Below are 17,126 nucleotides of genomic sequence, written 5' to 3' on the forward strand. Positions count from 1 at the left end.
ATGAGCCCATAGCCCTCCCTCGCCGTGTTCGGTGCCGACCATCCGAGTCCAAAACCGACTGCCCACTTTTCATGTCGTGAAGGCGAGTGTTGAGCATGGATGCCGTTGTCCAACCAGGTCGAAAGCAGCGGGACCTGCAGCTTTTTTATCGTGCTGTTATATTGTATCGCCTTGGTATGAACTGACACTCTCGGTGCAAGATAGATTGCTAATCCCGTGACACGGATCTTGGCGTCTTCCTGCCCACCACATGCTGTGTGATGTGACCAAAGGGCATCCTGTTAATAATAAGTTGGCATCAGGAACAACGCGGCAACAATATTTCGAAAGTCGGAATGAGAGGAGTAAGTTGACAGGATTGAAGTTGAGTAGGCAGAGTCTGTCCTCTTCATGCTGCAGCCCTCATAGTTGGTACAAGGGTAAAAGGGACAATCCAATGAGCGTAAGCAAGAGCAAAGAATGATGGATCAAGAAACAAGTAAAGCAATCAATTAACTTTTTGCTGGCTTCCATAGCAGAAAATACCAAATCGTGGTGATGAGAAATGAAAAGAAATATGATATCCAAGGAAAAGTTCCCATAAAGTAACCCCTGCAAAGTGCCCTGTGCATTTATGACGCCGAGAGATGATGATCTCTATCTTGCTTTTTCCCCAGCTCTTTCCGGTAGCCAATTGTCCCAAGTGAATATCTCGCCCCGAAAACGCCAGCTGCCTTGATGTGCCCGCGTATGCCTCTTTATCCCATACCAGGAGGCTTCCTCTGCGCCAACTTGTGTCCCAACAACAAAAGTATCCAACAGAGGCAGTAGTAATGGTATATCCCTGTTCATAGCCCCTCAAAATAGCGATAAAAAAGAAACATGCTGTGCTCCGTCTGACAGAAAGAGACGGGAGAAACTGCGGGCGCCTTGGCCCGGTTGAACTCGGCGGATGCCCGCATCCCTGACGCTGTGTTGTGTGGGTAGTGCCGTGTACCTTACAGCGACTTCTCCAACATGACCAGGTCTCTGTATCCCTCTTTCCACTTCTTCTCCTGGGCAGCCGTTGGCTTGGGGAGAGGGCTTCTGGCGTAGCCACCATAGCCTAGCCAGCTTTGAAGACCGGATTTGACTCCGACGACTCCGCCTTGAATGGCTGTCCAGTCTCCCTGGGCAACGATCTCTTGCATTTCCTGAGCCTCGGCATGCTTGCCTTGGTTGAAGAGCTCGATCGTGCGGGTGCAGGCCTTGGGAGCGATGTTGGCAAGGCCGGCCAAGATGCCGTGGCCACCAGCCACCAAGGCCTGGATGGAAAAGTCGGCAGAACCAGCGAGGACTAGGAACTCCGGGTTCTTGGGGTCATGGGTCTTGGACCTCTTCCGGGTGGCCGCAGCCACGCGGTTCAGCTTGCCAGTGTTGCCACACGTGAGCTTCACGCCCACGATGTTGTGGTGCTCGGCAAGCTGTACGATGATGTCCGAAGAGAGATCAAGCCCACCCACGGCGCCGGGGAAGTTGTAGATGATGATAGGAATGGGCGAGGCATCTGCCACGGCAGTGAAGTACTTGATGATGGTCTCGGATGCCGGAGCAAAGAGGCTGGCATAGTACGAGGGCGGGAGCACAAGAGCATAATCGCCGCCAGCTTCCCACGCCTCCCGGCAGTACTGGATGGTCTCCCGTGTGCTTTGTGAGCCGCAGCCAACAATGATGGGCATGTGGGAGAATCCCGAGTCGTTCAAGGCCTTCCGTGTGGTCGACGTAACCAGCTGTCTCTCAGCGTGTGTGAGATGGACCGCTTCGCCGTTGGAGCCTTGAGTGGCCAGTCCTGTGACGCCCGCGCGGGCGAGTCGCACTGCATGGCGTGCGATGGTGTCCGTGTCTACATCTTCCGAGCCTTCCTCAAAGAAGCACATGGTTGGGACATAGACGCCTGGCACAAGTGGTCGGGTCATATGGAGGTCGGATGCTTCCGAAGTTGTGCTGTACGAGCTACTGAGGGGCGACTCGTGGCCTGCCATGAGGGATGAGGACCCGACAGGGCGGAAAGGGATTCTGTTGAAGCCGGCAGTGAAGCTGCCACTGGGCGAAGGTGCGTCATTGTGAGGAGCCATTGTGGGGGCTGTAATATGATGATGGTATGACGGGGTGATATGGTTGTGATGGTGAGCGAGGGTAGAAGAGAAGAGATGAGGGGAAGATCTTGATATGATTGTGTGTAAGGGTTGGTTGGTAGTGGTTGGGTGAGGTCTGGGAGGATGATGGAAAAGGGAAGATGGTGGTTCTTGGGGAGGAGGCTGATATATGTATGTAGAGGCTGATCGTAATGGGATCCGCTTGGTGGAGAGTTGGTCAAGGCCAAGAGAGATGAGGCAGGGAATGGGGGCCCAGTGACGGATGGCTCATGGATGGGTCGATGTCCCAGGGCGGTGATGATTATGGGCTTTCCTTTTCCTCTGACTGTCGTCTCGGACGCCTGCTGCAGAAAACGCCCAGGATACTAGCTACTTGCGAGGGCACCAACCCCGAGGTACTGATCGTTGACCAAACCGCGCTGGATGTGAGCAAGCTGAGCCATGAAGTGACTTCGAATTGGCGGGCTATGATTTGTTGCGCAAGACCATATGGCACGCCCACTCGGCGTCGTCGACAAGGATGATGGGCTCGTCAATGGTCACTTTTCTTGGCTCGCCCGACCATGTACCTGAGCACAGTGCGGACTGACGGGCTGCCCCCAGGAGCAAAACCTGGGGTGTTTCTGGAGCCCAGCGGTCCCAGGATCTGGAGAAGCGAATGATTTGCGGGTGTTGTGTGGGGGTTAGCTTGCCAAACCTGACCGGGTACCACTAGAGTCTCGGCAGGGAAATGGTCAGGGCATGGTCAAGGCGCTAGTCCCAGGCGGGAAATACTTCCCTTGGGCCTTGGGATAGACAGACCTCTGGCCGGTATCGATGCGGAGAATTAGTTTCCAGAACATCCATCTGTGTGCCAGTGTATGACAGGCAGTTATGCAAAGGAGCCTCTACCGCCGAACTTGATGAAAGAGAAGAGAGAGAGAGAAACCCCTTTTCCTACTTGGACGAGGTGCATCTGCCGGGCAACCACACCTTTGGTCAGCACCTATGACATCGGGTGGCGCCAGACGCCTTTAAGCCTCGTCCGGTGTCTTTTGTTGCCTCGGGTCCCGAGGGCGAGCAAGCAAGGTCAGTATGAAGAGCCAAAAGCCAGGTAAGATCCTATCCCAAAGTGCCCTGTCGACGACATTTACACGATATCTCTAGGCTGATCAGGTGTCCACTGCAAGATCGATTCTTGTCCTGCCAACGCGAATTGATTAGTTATGTGGCCGTGTGGTGAAATTCCACGTATGCTGCTTGACAACGAGACCTGCTCCGAGATGTAAATCATCCTTTCAATTGAGACCATATTTCAACGGGCACCACGGTAGCATTTCACGCGGGGACAGCCGTGTCCTCGTGCACACTTGCTGTGTGGCATTGGCGGCAACAGGTTGCAGTGCGGACTTCTCGCTGTCCCAGATAGAGAAGAGGTTCCAGCTGTTGCTAATTGCATCTACTACGTTATGTTGGGAGCACGGCGTCTGCTGCATGGGTCAGAAATTCTGCCGAATAGATATCGACTAAGTGTTTCCCAATATCTTTTGCCGCGGTCCCGTTGCCCTTCGAGGTCCTTCATCTACAGTATCGTGGAGCACCGGGCAAAAGCTTGGTGGTGCGGTTCCTATTGGCTCGTTGACCCAGTAATTGGCCTTGTAGTTGGTGTTACATCATGGGCCGGCCCTTTCGACCTCCCCACGGCACTGTACCTACCGGCGTCTGTCGACGACAGCGGCGGCGGTCCAAAGAGGCTCAACCACGGAACTGGTGCACAGCAACTGCCAGGTCCAAGCTTGCGATGCGCCATTCCCGGATGTGCGCCGCTCGGAAAGCCTGATTGGGAAATGGCGAGACGACGATGCTGGCGAATGTCGACTGGTTAGCAGCATCACGGCTGGCAGTCCAGCTCGAGGTCATCAGGACAGCCTTGCAGCAGCAGCAAGGGATGCAACAAGAGGCTAATCATGCGATCTGTCTTTCGAGTGCTCAGCGATATAAACACCGGTGGCACGCTGGGGTGCAACTGTAGCCCTTTGGCTGAGGAGCAGAGCAATCGACAACTCAGCGGCCCGTCTGCACTGGGAGACCCATTCGGTCTGGCCAACCCTTGGACTCGTTGCTGGCGCCAATGAGGCACGGCCAGACGACGTCCATAGCAAATGGCGGGTGCTGCGTCTGGCTGTTTTTGGATCAATTGGGGTGCAACGACGCGCCCATGGAGGGGCAGTGAGGGGTTCTTGGAGGGGCACCTGACACTTTTTCGACAGCGAGGTGGGCCTTCGGTCTGCATTAGAGCTGTGAGGGCAGGTGGCTGACGTTGCCTTTGGTCTTGCAAGGTCTTGGTTGGTGTCATCCTCAAATAATCGCAATGGATCGTAGTAGGAATAAACGACCTGCCGTAAGCGGGGGACAGGAAGAGGACGTATCAGGATATCCACTGTGATGGGATGTTGTCGATGGGGAAGATGTGGGGGAAGTGGTCGGGTGGTTTTTTTTTCGGAAAAGAAGACCCCCAACTCGCCCTCCCGCACTCTGGGCTGAAACTCCACGTTCCAACAGCTCGGTTCTGAATCTTTGGCACTTTGCAAGGGCCATCGGTTTGGTGGGGGTCGCTCCGAAATCGCGGCGTGGGGAGTCCCGGCGGTTGTCTGTCTGTCCAATTGCTGTCTAGATGTTGGCTAGCTCAAACATACTTTTTCAATTCGAAACTCGCGGAGCAAATTATTCTATTCCTCCCTTCATCAAGACAACGTACCAGGCCAGTGTGGAAGTCAATATCAGCTTGCACTGTGGAGGTATTTCATGCAGCCAGACAGGACCCACACACAGCCGGGGTACGAGGGTACGAAGATCGCGTGACTAGGGTTGGATCGGTTTCTAAGCCGAAGCTTTGCAGAACGGGTTGCCAGGTGGGAGTGTTTGTTCCGCTGAATGTACAATTTGATATCTGAAGATTGAGATATAGGCACAGAAGATCGAGGTACGATTGAGATCTGATATTGAGCTTGTGGTGGCGTTGGCTCTTGATGAGTTGACGTTCAATTGCCGTGAGGGTGAAATTCCCGGACCGGAGGTTCTGACCCCCCACGTTCGCCTAAACACTCCCTCAGACCGAAGCAATGACCCACTGTGCCGTGGGATGGATCCATACAGTGCGTCACTCACACCAACTTCCAACTTCCTTCCAATTCAAGGTCGTGCAACCGCGAAGTCCTGTCATCCAGCGGCCTTCCAAGACAGGCAACCATCATCACCAACACCTCGAGATGCAAGCCACCATTGTTGACGGTTGATCCGGCGGTCTGGGATAACGGAGTGCCTGAGACTGGATGGTCACCTGTCTCACAGGTTGTGCCCATTTTGAGCTGCAGAATTCTTCTGATGTGTTAGCATCCGATTAACCAGACTGGCTTTTACGCTGATGGTAGTCAGAATTCTGGAGCAGTACCCGGTGATGTACCAAGAACCGAGTACCTGGAGCAAAACGCCGTGTCGTTTTGTATGTCTGTTTCTATCTTGTTCATGCCGACAGGAGAAATCAAGGAAAAAGAGCGGGTTGGCCTCGCTCTCTTTTTGTTACGTTTTTGTTACGCAGCCCTTCGAGCACTCCTAGATGAATCGTTCTTGTTCGCAAATACATTAGGAAAATTCCTCCGATGGAACATGCATCAGCCCTTTTTTTGGACGTGGCGTTTCCAACTCTGGGGCTGTCAGGGTTTCCCCACGATCTCACCGATCTCACCTTGCCATGCAAGGCTCGTCATACACTGCCTGTGGCGACCCTTCGCCAACTAGAAATCAGATTGCAAGAGTTAGACGAGCTAATCAGTTTCTTAGGTTGTTTCGATGGTGGCCCAGAACCACCAAGTTCAAGCTGCCGAGATGGATCGACCTTGGGTCCATTCCAAGAGACTAGAGATTGGTCTTCGCCTATCGACAAAGGCTTCCAATCCCTCGTTGGCCGTCAACTCATAGCGTATACCCTCACTTGCGGAGTCAAAGCATCACTAGTCTTCGGCAGGCCAATGGGAGAAAAGAGCAATGTCATACATACTTTGGTGATGGCTTGTCTGTCCACCTTGTTGCCTCGGGCACACAATATGATCGGTCTTCCCGGCCGAGACAGACCTCCCGCTCTGCTTAGCCGTATGCAGCTTTTTCGATCTTGGGTTGCTAGAAGGGATGGAATTGGCTGACTGGGAATCAGTCGTTCGGTCACAAGGTTAGAAAGAGGCACGAGCCATGTACCGCAGCACCGCTAGGATGGAGGACGCCCCTGGGGCAAAGGAGGCATCACCCACACCTTGACGGGCCATTTCTTCACCTTTATTGGCTACGCTGACGCGGGGAATGCTCTAGGCTTGGACGTCCTCCAGTCAAAGATGTCCAAAATGACTAGAGTAGGTTGAGGCCCATGTGATGCAGGGTAGGATTCCTCAACCTCTTGGCCGCCTCTCCTCTGCAACCAAGACTCGATTCCACGTGGCAGTCTGGGTCCGGGCTGACATCTGGTGTGGCCAAAAAGTATTTGACCAGGGCGGCCCGCCTCCCTCATCCGATGGCTCAGTTTTTACACGAACCGGATCACAGAACGACGAACATCGGGAACGCCAGTATCCGACGACCACCGAGACAGGACGCCTCTTACTCTGAGCCCTAACCCAACCCACCATCAGATGTTGTACAAGACTTCACTCGGAAAGAATTTGGACCTTGTACCACCGCCAACATAAGTATCAGCTGATATATCGTAATCTCGGGCTACCAGCGGACTCGGGAAACACATTGTTCTTTTAGACCGAGCGAACATTCTGTCATGGGAGCAGTCATGGTCGAGACCTAGGCCAGTTGCCTCTCAGGAGAGTAATGTATCAGGCACGGAGTACGCTGGGTTTCCTTTGCCCGGTTGGGCCTCGCCTGAAGAAGCATGGCTCAGCTTTTTCTTGAATTCTTTACGTCTTGGCATCTATTCCAGGTACGTCGTTATTGACGCTGGGCATCTGTTGCGTGCTGGTTGTTGCTCTAAGATTTTCAGAAACACCTCTGGTCTGTCACATCCAGGCTGATCTCTTCGGTTGACTGCACTTGAACCCAATTCACTTTGTCAATTCGATTTCTGCACATTACCCAACAGCTACCCACGCCGGTCAGAGAATACATTTATGGATGACAGGTCGTCAGGCCGGACTTATGTAAGGGTTGCCTAACCTGGGACGCGGCTGCACACCGAGCGGGAGGCCAGTGACACGTCGTTCGGCGACGTGAGGTTTCACCGTAAAGCCAGCAAAATTGCAAGTTCACCAATCCCTCTTGACAGACCTCACAAGTCTTCCCATGTCTGACAGCTGCAAGTCCTGTTGATCACTATTGCCAACCATGCCGCGATTCTGGGGTACTGCTACAGAGCTGCACAGTGCATGTGTACGGTTGACCTTGATCAGATCAGCTTTCCAAGGAAAGTCCACCATGGCCACGCACCCATGGTGCTCCCCAAGGGTCATTGATGCAAATGCATCACACCACTAGCTCCCTTTGGCCAAGGTTATTGTATACACACACACCGGTCCGGACATAGAGAATCGGCAGGATTCACAGAGCAGCGGGTGCCTAGGTATGTGGTGCCAACAATCGAGGATACACCGCCACTCTTTACAACGCCCTCTCATGGAAGTCATCGAGTCGGGGAAGAGCAAGGACCTTTTTTTTCAGCCAGCCCAAAATGCATCTGCAAAAGGAATCTGCAGCTTGCTGTCACGGGTCGCGCAGAAATTTTGCCATTCGCATGGGAGGCTCCACCGGCGTGCAGTTTGCAGGGCGATGCAGCAAAACGCTGTCAGGACAACCCGTCTCAACTATTCGATACATCGCAGTAGTGTCTGCTAATACGCACATTTTCACGAGGGCGGGAAAGCGGGAGCTAAACACAATCCGGAAGCACTTTGTCATGGCCTGCAGGAGAGGGAGGAGAGGGGGAAGAAGCGGGGGAGGAGCTTCTGTCTCGCTCGATGAGTCCCGGCTCTTTTTTTCCCACCCTCCAATACAATGTCGTTGGCCACCTCAGCGGGGGAACGGCTGCGTTTTCCCAGCAATAGTAGTTTGTTGCTATTCGTATAGCTGGGCAGGAAAACTTGCTGAATCTTACCCCTGATCGATCAGAGCACTATGCATTTCCGCGGAGGACCATACCACTATGCGTAGGTTTTGTCTCTCTTGGGGGTCATAGTATCACCAGCTGCCAACAAATCTACCTAGTTGTAGTACCGTATAAACTTGAGAAATATGTCTTTTTTCCCTAGCCAAACCCGTTTTTATATATGGGACCTGTGTCAACCGAGTCAATCAAACTACCTTTCAAGCTACTATTTTATAGACTAATATTTCACTCTTTTTTAGTATTAAACTACTACAGCTACCCACTTGATGCTTTAGCTTACTGCTACTATAATTTGTTTTTATTATTTTAATACTACTACGTAGAGTTATACATAGCTTTAAAATAAGTGGATTTACCTAAATTTATTAATTAGGTTATTTATATAGAATTGTATTAATAAAATACCTCTTAATTAATTTAAATATTAAGTTTTGTATATTTAAAAGTATAATATATAACGACTAAAGTACTGAAGCTAAATATTATAAATTTTTAAGCTATAGTTAAGGGAATCAAACTAAGTTTAAAACTTTCACTAATTATAGTTTAAAAAGCCTTACTTTAATAATATTTTTAGAGCTTCTTATTTTTTTTAATTACTTTACACTTTAATTTGTATTGCTTTTTATATTATATTATAATTTTGTTTATTGAGTTTTTTACTTTTACAATAATGGAAAATGTTTAATAACATACCTTAATTATTATTTCTATAAAAAAATTAACTCTTTTAGATAACTCTATATGTCACAGACCAACCGTATAGTAAGGCAGGATGGAGACTGCAGCCGGTCGTGATGGCCAATCGGGTGGAAGGAAACGACGGACCTGCAGGACAGTGGGGCGCTCACTCTTGGCAGAAGTGAGCCGGCTCACCAGGCTCACTGGTGAGCGTGGTAAGCTAGGTACGGAGGTACCTGAAAGATAGAGGTCTATATATACGGAGGAACTAGCTGGTGTAGATAGACAGTCCGGCAGTATGCAATTCAAGTTGTATTCACGGCATCTAGTGTTTACATTGAGACATCTTGTTGTGCACTGTTTAGCTGCACCGAACCAGGATTATTCAGAAGTGCCTTCAACCGATATCCCTTTCAGAGGTTCTGGATAGGGGTTCGTCATACTATATTTTCTTTTACTAAAGACTTTCTTAAAAACATTACTTTTGTACGCCTCTGGTATTTACACTATAAATTATTATGAAAAGCTTTTTAAAGAATTTTTCTCTGAGATTATCTTTATAAAGCCTTTTAAGAAACTTTTCGAAGAGCTTTTTAACTGGACTTTTTAATTAGACAGTTATAATGTTGATAATTATAAGTAAAAGTTAAGTTATTCTCGTAAGATTATTAGTAAGTAATATTATGACAATTTTAGAAAAATGGTTTAAAAATATAATTACTTTTAGAAAATAATATGTAAATTTATCTAGTTATATTTTTTTTAAAAAAAATTGATACATAGTTAAATTTCTTTATTAGGTTTTTTTTATTGTAAGCTAATAGTTAAATTTTATTTATTATTAATCTATAATTTATGGAGTATGTAGTATTATTAAATATAAAATTTATTTTTAAACATTTATTAATAGCGTTGTATATTTTAAAATAAATAGATTTAGTTTATTTATTTTTTTACTTATAGGTTTACTTACAGCTAGTATTTATAGAGTTTTTAGCGTAACTAGCCGAACTTTTACCAATGCGTAACTATAAAAAGTCCGGAAGGCAGTTCAATTGGCTCAGCTGATATAGGTCCCATATATAAAAGCAGGTTTAGCTGAGGAGAAAAGATGGATTTCTCGAGTTTATACGGTAATTTCCTTCCACCGGCAGGCAATTTGTCACGAACAACTGCTCCCCGCTTTGTCTATGTACACTATATCCCACCGCGCCCCGCTTCGGCGTCTAATGTCCCACAGGCCGGCTGACGTTGACAAAAGCTTCGGGTTTCGCACAGAATGTGGATAGACAATAAACTCGGGGGCTCCGCTGAATCGGGGCCGAAAGTGTACCCAGCTTTTCCCCTCCGCAAGTTTGACGGGTAATGACTAAGATTAACGTGATGACGGCCGGGGATATTTGATGACGGGGAATAGTTAGGTAATACCCGATCCTATTTTCAATGTTTACGGGCTAGAGGGAAAAGTTGTTTGCACTGTAGAGGGAGAAGGAAGAAAAATTTTGATGACAGGACACGGCAGGCCCGGGCTGGACCCGAGTCTTCCGGACCCCTGTGAATGACGGGTTTGTTGCCCACCGGCATCGGGGCGGCAGTTTTCTCTGGGCAGAGTGTGGGGGTTTTCTTACAGCACATTCATTCATCAACGCCGTCGTCAAAGTTGAGACTGGCGGCGGCGGCAAACGTAAATTTCTTTCTTTTCTTTTCTTTAGTGAAAGAGTGCATCATGCAAGTGAACATCGGCATCTAGACTTTTTCTTTCTTCAACCCCCCCTTGCGTAGCCGCTTTTCTTACTCAGGGGTAAGCAAGACAAGGCAGTCAGTCTGTGGGATATTCCTAATGAGGAAGTTGGTCTTTTTTTGCTGCTCTTTTAATCTCAGATGTTTTCAGCCAAGGAAGTGCTACTAGGACAACCGCCCCCACGGTCACGACAGGAATGCCCGACGGGAGCCGACGTCATGGGGCGTGGGTTGGTGCTTATTTTTTTTTTCTTTCGAAATATTCTCGTCGGGCAAGAATGCAGAAAGGGCCGGGCATGGGACAGGGATATGGACTTGACATTGACATTTAGCTATGAGATACCCATTGTCAGAATTATCATGAGGCTGCGGGTTCCTGTCAATCTAATCACACATGGGAGCGTGCAGAAGGGGGAAGCAAGTTTTCTTCACCGGTGAGAATGATGATCACCTCATCAGACAAGGGGGTTTGGGAGTCAATCGCCGATGATGGCTTTCATCATCACTTTGTGGTAGGTTGGATGTACACACTACCTATTTACATCGAGAGCGTAGTTGGGCTCATTTGTTGGGACGACAACTTCCCTCAGCCTTGCGTGGGACGACCGCACTACTTACATCTAGTACTGCCCAGGTACCTACCGTAGCCGACAAGTCTCTCCAAGTACCTCCCCCAGAAAACCGGCCCCTGAAGAGAATAAGCTCGTAACCATTTCTGCAGGTCCGGTGACCCCCAATTTCTTGTCTAGTCCCGTCATCATGACTGGCTGGGTCCCCTGTGACTAGGGCATCTTCCTTGGTACTCAGCCTGCCGGAACCAGGTTTGGGCCAAGTGTGGGAAGTGCCGATCTTGAAAGGGAGAAATTGTGACACGGCATTATTGTGCTGTTGGGGATGGGGGATCTGCTGATGGGTGTTGCTTCTGTCCGGTCTTACATTGTGAGGACATGACAGGTCGGGATAAGGAAGTGTCAGAGAAGTAGACAGGTCAGAGCAAGGAATTATTTAGGTGGGTACCAAGCTTAGTGGGAGGGGGGAGGTTGGGATTGGTTGGGGAGGCTTGCTGTGGCAACAGAGGGGAGAGAGCAAAATAAATAAGGGAATCAGGGGTGAAAAGGGGTTAAAGTAGTTGTGGAGTGTGGGAGGTGGTGAGTGGTGAATCGCTTTAAAAGCAAAGCACACTAACTTTACGGGTGTGCCCAAATTACTAGTGAATGTACAACAGATCTGTTTATCATTATTCTTTATCATATTTACTACTCTTTTATTTTTTGTAATGAGTTCCCACTTGGAAGTTCTCAGTGTTCCTTGCCGTAGCCACTGCCACCGCTGTGAGCTTGCCGACCTTTAAGTCAGTCATCATGTCCACAAGTTTTAAGAAAGACGGCAGCAAACAACAGGCAGATTGTTTCATATCTGAATTCTACCATGGACGGACCCATCCAAAGTTTATCCTTGATTTTTTCTTCGAGTCAGCCAAACAATCTTGAGTTCTCATATGCGAACCTACCTAGTCGACTTCGGAAACCACCTGGAAGAGCACATCTCCTATCACTACAACACGATGCTAACAACCCCTCCAAATTGCAATTATTCTTACAAGTTTTTTAGAGGCCTCAAGTCCTTCTATTACATTCAACTAGTCAAATGTTTTTTTTTGCAGATGAAGAGGCGTTAACTTTGCATCACCACACTTAACCTTACTTCATACACAACCTTCAACCCCAAACCCCACTCAACCTACACACACAACTTTACCTTACATATGGGGCCTTGCTAGGAGCAGGCATTATTTTTTCCTGAAGACAGGCATGCTTACTAAAATAAAAGGCTTTCTTGCAAAAGCTCTTAAATATCAAATCAACTAAAAACATTGTAAAACTAGCCTCAAAAATGCAAGCTTACTTAAACTATAATTTTAAAATAATGCATCTACTAATAACCCTTATACTACCACTCTTACCACTACTTTTATCTCATTACAACCCTCACCACAACTTTTGCCACAACCTTTACCATAAGCTACCTACTTTAAAGCGCATAAGTAAGTGATAAAATATAAAGAGATGTAGAAAAGGAATAGATTGCATGATACACACTTGTTTTTATCCACGTTTTGCGGCTATAGTAATGCTTAGAGACTTTTATGAGAGTTTAAAGGTCATTTGTGGAGCCTTATTCCCAGATGTGGCTAGCTGCCTATCATCAGGGAAACAATGCGCCTGTCCTTAGCCGGACCCTTACATATACCCATCTTCCATTATTCCTACCATCAACCAGTAATACCTCACCGGGTGACTAGTCTAGTGGTCAGGACGCTTCGTTGTGGTTGTTCGCAAGAACATCACATACGATCCGAAGAAACCCCGGTTCGATTCCGGGGTCGCCCAATATCTTTTGGCAATTCTGCCTCACATTAGCCTTTTTTTTTTTTTTCTCTCTCTCTCCGTTTTTGTTTTCACATCAGTGAGAACTTTTACTTTTGCGTTCAGCAATGCCATAAAACTGGACCGACCGGGAAGAGGGAGGTGACGCATGACTCTTACCTACTCCATAGCCAACAAGCAGGAGGAAGCTGAAAGAGCATCGAATGGGAAGCCCAGGGGCTTTGGAGAACAAGATGATCAATCTTACCTTCCTATGTGTTCTCTATCGATGGCTAGAACCAAGGCATGCTGGATGGACAAAACGGCAGACTTCATGGTGAATCATTTTATTGTGGAAAAGACTTTTCCAACTACCGCAACTAGATGACACTTGTAAGGGGCAACCCATTTTCCCAACCGCCGAAGACGGGTATCACAAAATGCAGCGAACTACCTATCTTGGGATGGCGAAACACGACGGTTGATACTGAACGTTGGTTGACCTCGGGCCTGTCTCTAGACCATGATGGCATAGCTTGAATCTAAAGGGATGCCTACCTCAGAGTTGGAAAGATTCATGACAACGTGGCGCAACCTCCAACACATCACACAAAGCACTCAGACGATCCAAACATACAGTAATCCCTTTAATTCCTTGTCATAATCCTAGCATACAGTTATACACATGCCCAAAGCATAATATATAGATAGTAAGTTGCGGAACCCATCTTCGACGAGACCTCCTTTTTCCAAGCCGCGCAACCACCGCAGCCTCCAAAAGTCTTTCTCGTCTCCTCGCTGTCAACCCATCATCAATCGACAGCATCATCTGGCTTCCTTACTATTCCGTCACCGTCCTATCCCTCTGCCTTTTTGTTTTGTCCGCTCAACAACAATGGGCAAGCTCATTCCCAATACATCCAACAACCGGCAAGCCAAGCCCAATGAGCAGAGCAAAAGGCCTGCCATAGTAATCCCGTCGTCTGGTCTCATGCGCCCCTCTCCTCTTCCCGTGATAATGATTGCCCCCTTTTCTGTCCCGTCAACTGCTGGACACGAACCGCGCGAACCGATCAAACCAAATTGACCAGTTGGATAACAAAAAACGAAAAAAAGGGGGGACAGCCAACCAACCCAAACACCAACTACAGATAAGTCAAACATCACAAGCCAAAAAAATTCCACATAACACCCGCTCACTCCTTCCCACCCTGGCTTGCTATACCCCCCCACCCCCCCTCTTGAAAGATATGCTCGTAACGTTATTGTTGCCTCCTACCAATGGTGTCTCTTGCGGATGAGATAGACAGCGCGCCCCATGCAAATGTTAGAGTCGTCGATCACAAGCCCGTCGAAAGAAAGGAGATAAGAGAAACCCAACCCAAGACCCATAAAGAAAGGCCCAAGATGTGCCATATGCGAAGAAGAGGATCGAGACAGAAATGGGTATCACGCGGAGGAGGAGCGCGGAACGAAATGAGAGTGTGAACCAAATTACCACTCGTCGTTGTCAACTTCGTGTCTGTGACGGGGACGGCGTTTGAGAAGCGCGAGGAGGGCATCGAGCTGAACCCAGTTATCGTCATTTTCTGCAAACTTGCGATGCTTGCGGGTAAGAATATGCTAGGTTGCGTCAGCATTGCTTCACAGCAAAACAACATCATAATAAAATACTTACCTCGTCAAAATCATCAAACTTATCCATGCAGTTCTCGCAATACCCTGGCTTGGGATCACGCTTCTGTCTTTGTGCAACGGGCAAACTGACTGTTCTACGCAACTTCTCTCTCTGTTTCGCCGCCTCCTCTTCATCGACAGTTTCGAGCTTGCGGTGTGTAGCTCTGCTAGCACTCGCAGACCGGACAAACGTGGTGCTATCGTGGCTCATCTCAGCCATGCGGCGCGAGCTCAAGTCCTGGGACACAGCAGGGGGACCGGCCTTCGCCAGCACCTTACGTTGCAACCCGTGGATCTCCTTACTGGTGCCCGCCTTGGCACCTAGCACACCACTAGTGGAGGAGATCATCTGGGAGCGGATGGCCGATGTTACGGCAGATTGCTGGAGACCAGACGCAACGGGCTCGCCAGCAAGGAGACGGCCTGCCTTTGCATGGCTCATAAAGGCGTTCTGGGTACGGAACTCCATCTGGGGAGGGTTGGAAACCCTAGATCGATCCAACGCATCAGCCGCGGCGACTGGCGGGGTGCCTCTGTTTTGCCCGTCTTCCATCACGGCGAGAGTCCGCTTTCCTGTAGCGGGCTTGGGTGCTGGCACTTCTGGAGGCTGAAGTTTGGCAGCATTTTCGGCGGCAGCTGCCTTGGCGGCGCGCTCCTTTGCTTTCGTCTTTTCACGGTTCTCCTTTTCTGGGACCTCATAATCCTGCACAAATGGGCACCGGCCAGCAGAAGCTACACGGAACTGCGGCCACTCTCCATCCTTCTTATCGGCAACCTTGGCATATTCGCGGGCCATGACCGGTTTCGTCTTCTCTTCCATATCGTAAATGTAGATATACGGGCCCTTGAAGTGATGCATCTCCTTGGTAGCAACCGTCGGATCACGATCTGACGGGCCATGTACCCGCTCCTGCTGAAGAAGTTGACGAAGGTTAGATCGATCCGTCGTCTTGCCGGTCCCTGTGCGGCCATGGTTGGTGCTCTTGTGCGGCTCCGCCTCCAATGCTTCAAGAAATCTCGTGAGCTTGTCGACCGACCATAACTTCATTTTCATGTCCTGAGCGCGGAGCAAGATGTCTGTGCTGCGTGACTTTTGTGGTTTGGCATCCTGCCCTGGGACTGGCATCCTCCGACTCGTATCAAACACAAGCTTCCTCCTCACAGGAGGTGCCTCCGCAACACGATTTAACAGCGATGGGTCTATCGTCTTTGGCTGCTCGGAGCCATGGGATTCGGCGGCATTTTCCTGATCGTGGGCCGAGTTTTTTTCGGCACGGGGGATCGGCCGGGTGGTGATAACGTGAGTCACATCGATCGAGAAGAACTTTTCCTCGCGCTGTTCCAAGTGGCACGTTAGTCTCTCAGGCTCAACTGATCCGAGGCTCAAACACCATCACTTACAGCACCAAGGTTAGTGACCCGCTTGGCCAATCTGGACCGCTGCTCATCAGGAACACTCTCAAAGTAAAAGACCCAGGTTGGGAAGCGAGCGCTGTAGGTGGCCCTCCACTCGGCGAGCTCCAATTGAGAAGCCTTTTCAACGGCTCCCTGTGAAGTCTTTTGCGAGGTGGTGACAGCAGCGCGGGTGGTGGTTCCTCTGTGGACGATAGTTCGGGATGGTTTCGTTCGGCTGGGGGATGCGACACCGCGCTCGATCATCTGGCGCTTTGCTGGTGGAGGTTGGCCATAAGGCTCCTCCCTAAGGAGCTCGGCATGGGAGCGAACCTTTTTGGCACCATTGAGGGCGGCCGAGGTACGCATAGGCGAATTGGCGACATTGGGATTATTCGAAAGAGGAACTCTCCTGGCGGTCGACATGGCAGAGAGCTGGTGGAAGGGGGCAGGCGATAGAGATACTGCGGCCATACGAAAGCCCACTCAACATGCTAAGGGGCAGTCTGTCTGATGTTAGGGGAGGTATGGGAAGGAAAAGGGCGGTCGTGGTCGCGGTCTTGTGCGAGTGCGAGCCGGATGTGGAGGGGCTGGGTGCTGGCAGCAACGACCGTCCAACGCGGGCTGGAGTGTGGACGTGCGTGCACACCAAAAATGGACGCGTCGACTGATGGAGCCGGAAAATGGCGACGCGTTGGGAGTTGAGGACTTGAGAAAAGCCCTGGAGCTGGAGGGATGGATGAGGAAACACCACAGACCTTCAATGGCTCAAAGATTGCCCGGCAGCAGTCTTCAAACCAAGGTCTATCAAAGTGAAGGTGTGTCGGCAACTGGGGCGTTTCTCGGTGTGTGTGGAAAAGGTTGCGCAATCTCAAAAGCAGCGGCAAGTCAACATCAGTGTCCAAGCTTTTCCCGCGACTAAGCCCACTTTGAGTTCAGCACAACAAACTTGGGTCCACCGACGCGGCTGCCAGCTGTCCCTCTCTGTCGCGCACGGCAACGCCCCCCAGTTGCATATCC

The 17,126-nt window shown here is 49.6% G+C and overlaps 2 protein-coding genes and 1 non-coding gene across 3 annotated transcripts; 1 reads left to right on the forward strand and 2 right to left on the reverse strand.

Annotated features, from left to right (window-relative positions):
* Positions 1 to 977: 977 nt before the first annotated feature.
* Positions 978 to 2,093, reverse strand: QC763_407500 (uncharacterized protein; the record flags this gene model as incomplete). The annotated part of the gene is made up of 1 exon (XM_062912387.1): positions 978 to 2,093. One exon carries the CDS (start codon positions 2,091 to 2,093, stop codon positions 978 to 980), a length of 1,116 nt encoding a protein of 371 aa, XP_062765987.1.
* Positions 2,094 to 12,963: 10,870 nt separating this feature from the next.
* On the forward strand, positions 12,964 to 13,061 carry QC763_0068520. Its single transcript has one exon. It is a non-coding gene; the product is annotated as a tRNA-His (tRNA).
* A 610-nt stretch (positions 13,062 to 13,671) lies between these two features.
* DBF4 (Cdc7p-Dbf4p kinase complex regulatory subunit) lies at positions 13,672 to 17,121 on the reverse strand. The gene is made up of 3 exons (XM_062912386.1): positions 16,116 to 17,121; positions 14,716 to 16,050; positions 13,672 to 14,660 (listed from the first exon to the last, which is right to left on the reverse strand). The coding sequence occupies exons 1-3, from the start codon at positions 16,578 to 16,580 to the stop codon at positions 14,532 to 14,534; spliced, it is 1,929 nt and encodes a 642-aa protein (XP_062765988.1). The 5' UTR covers positions 16,581 to 17,121; the 3' UTR covers positions 13,672 to 14,531.
* Between the last annotated feature and the right edge of the window lie 5 nt (positions 17,122 to 17,126).

Source organism: Podospora pseudopauciseta, chromosome 4, assembly GCF_035222475.1.
Source record: "Podospora pseudopauciseta strain CBS 411.78 chromosome 4, whole genome shotgun sequence".
Taxonomy (NCBI): Eukaryota; Fungi; Ascomycota; class Sordariomycetes; order Sordariales; family Podosporaceae; genus Podospora; species Podospora pseudopauciseta.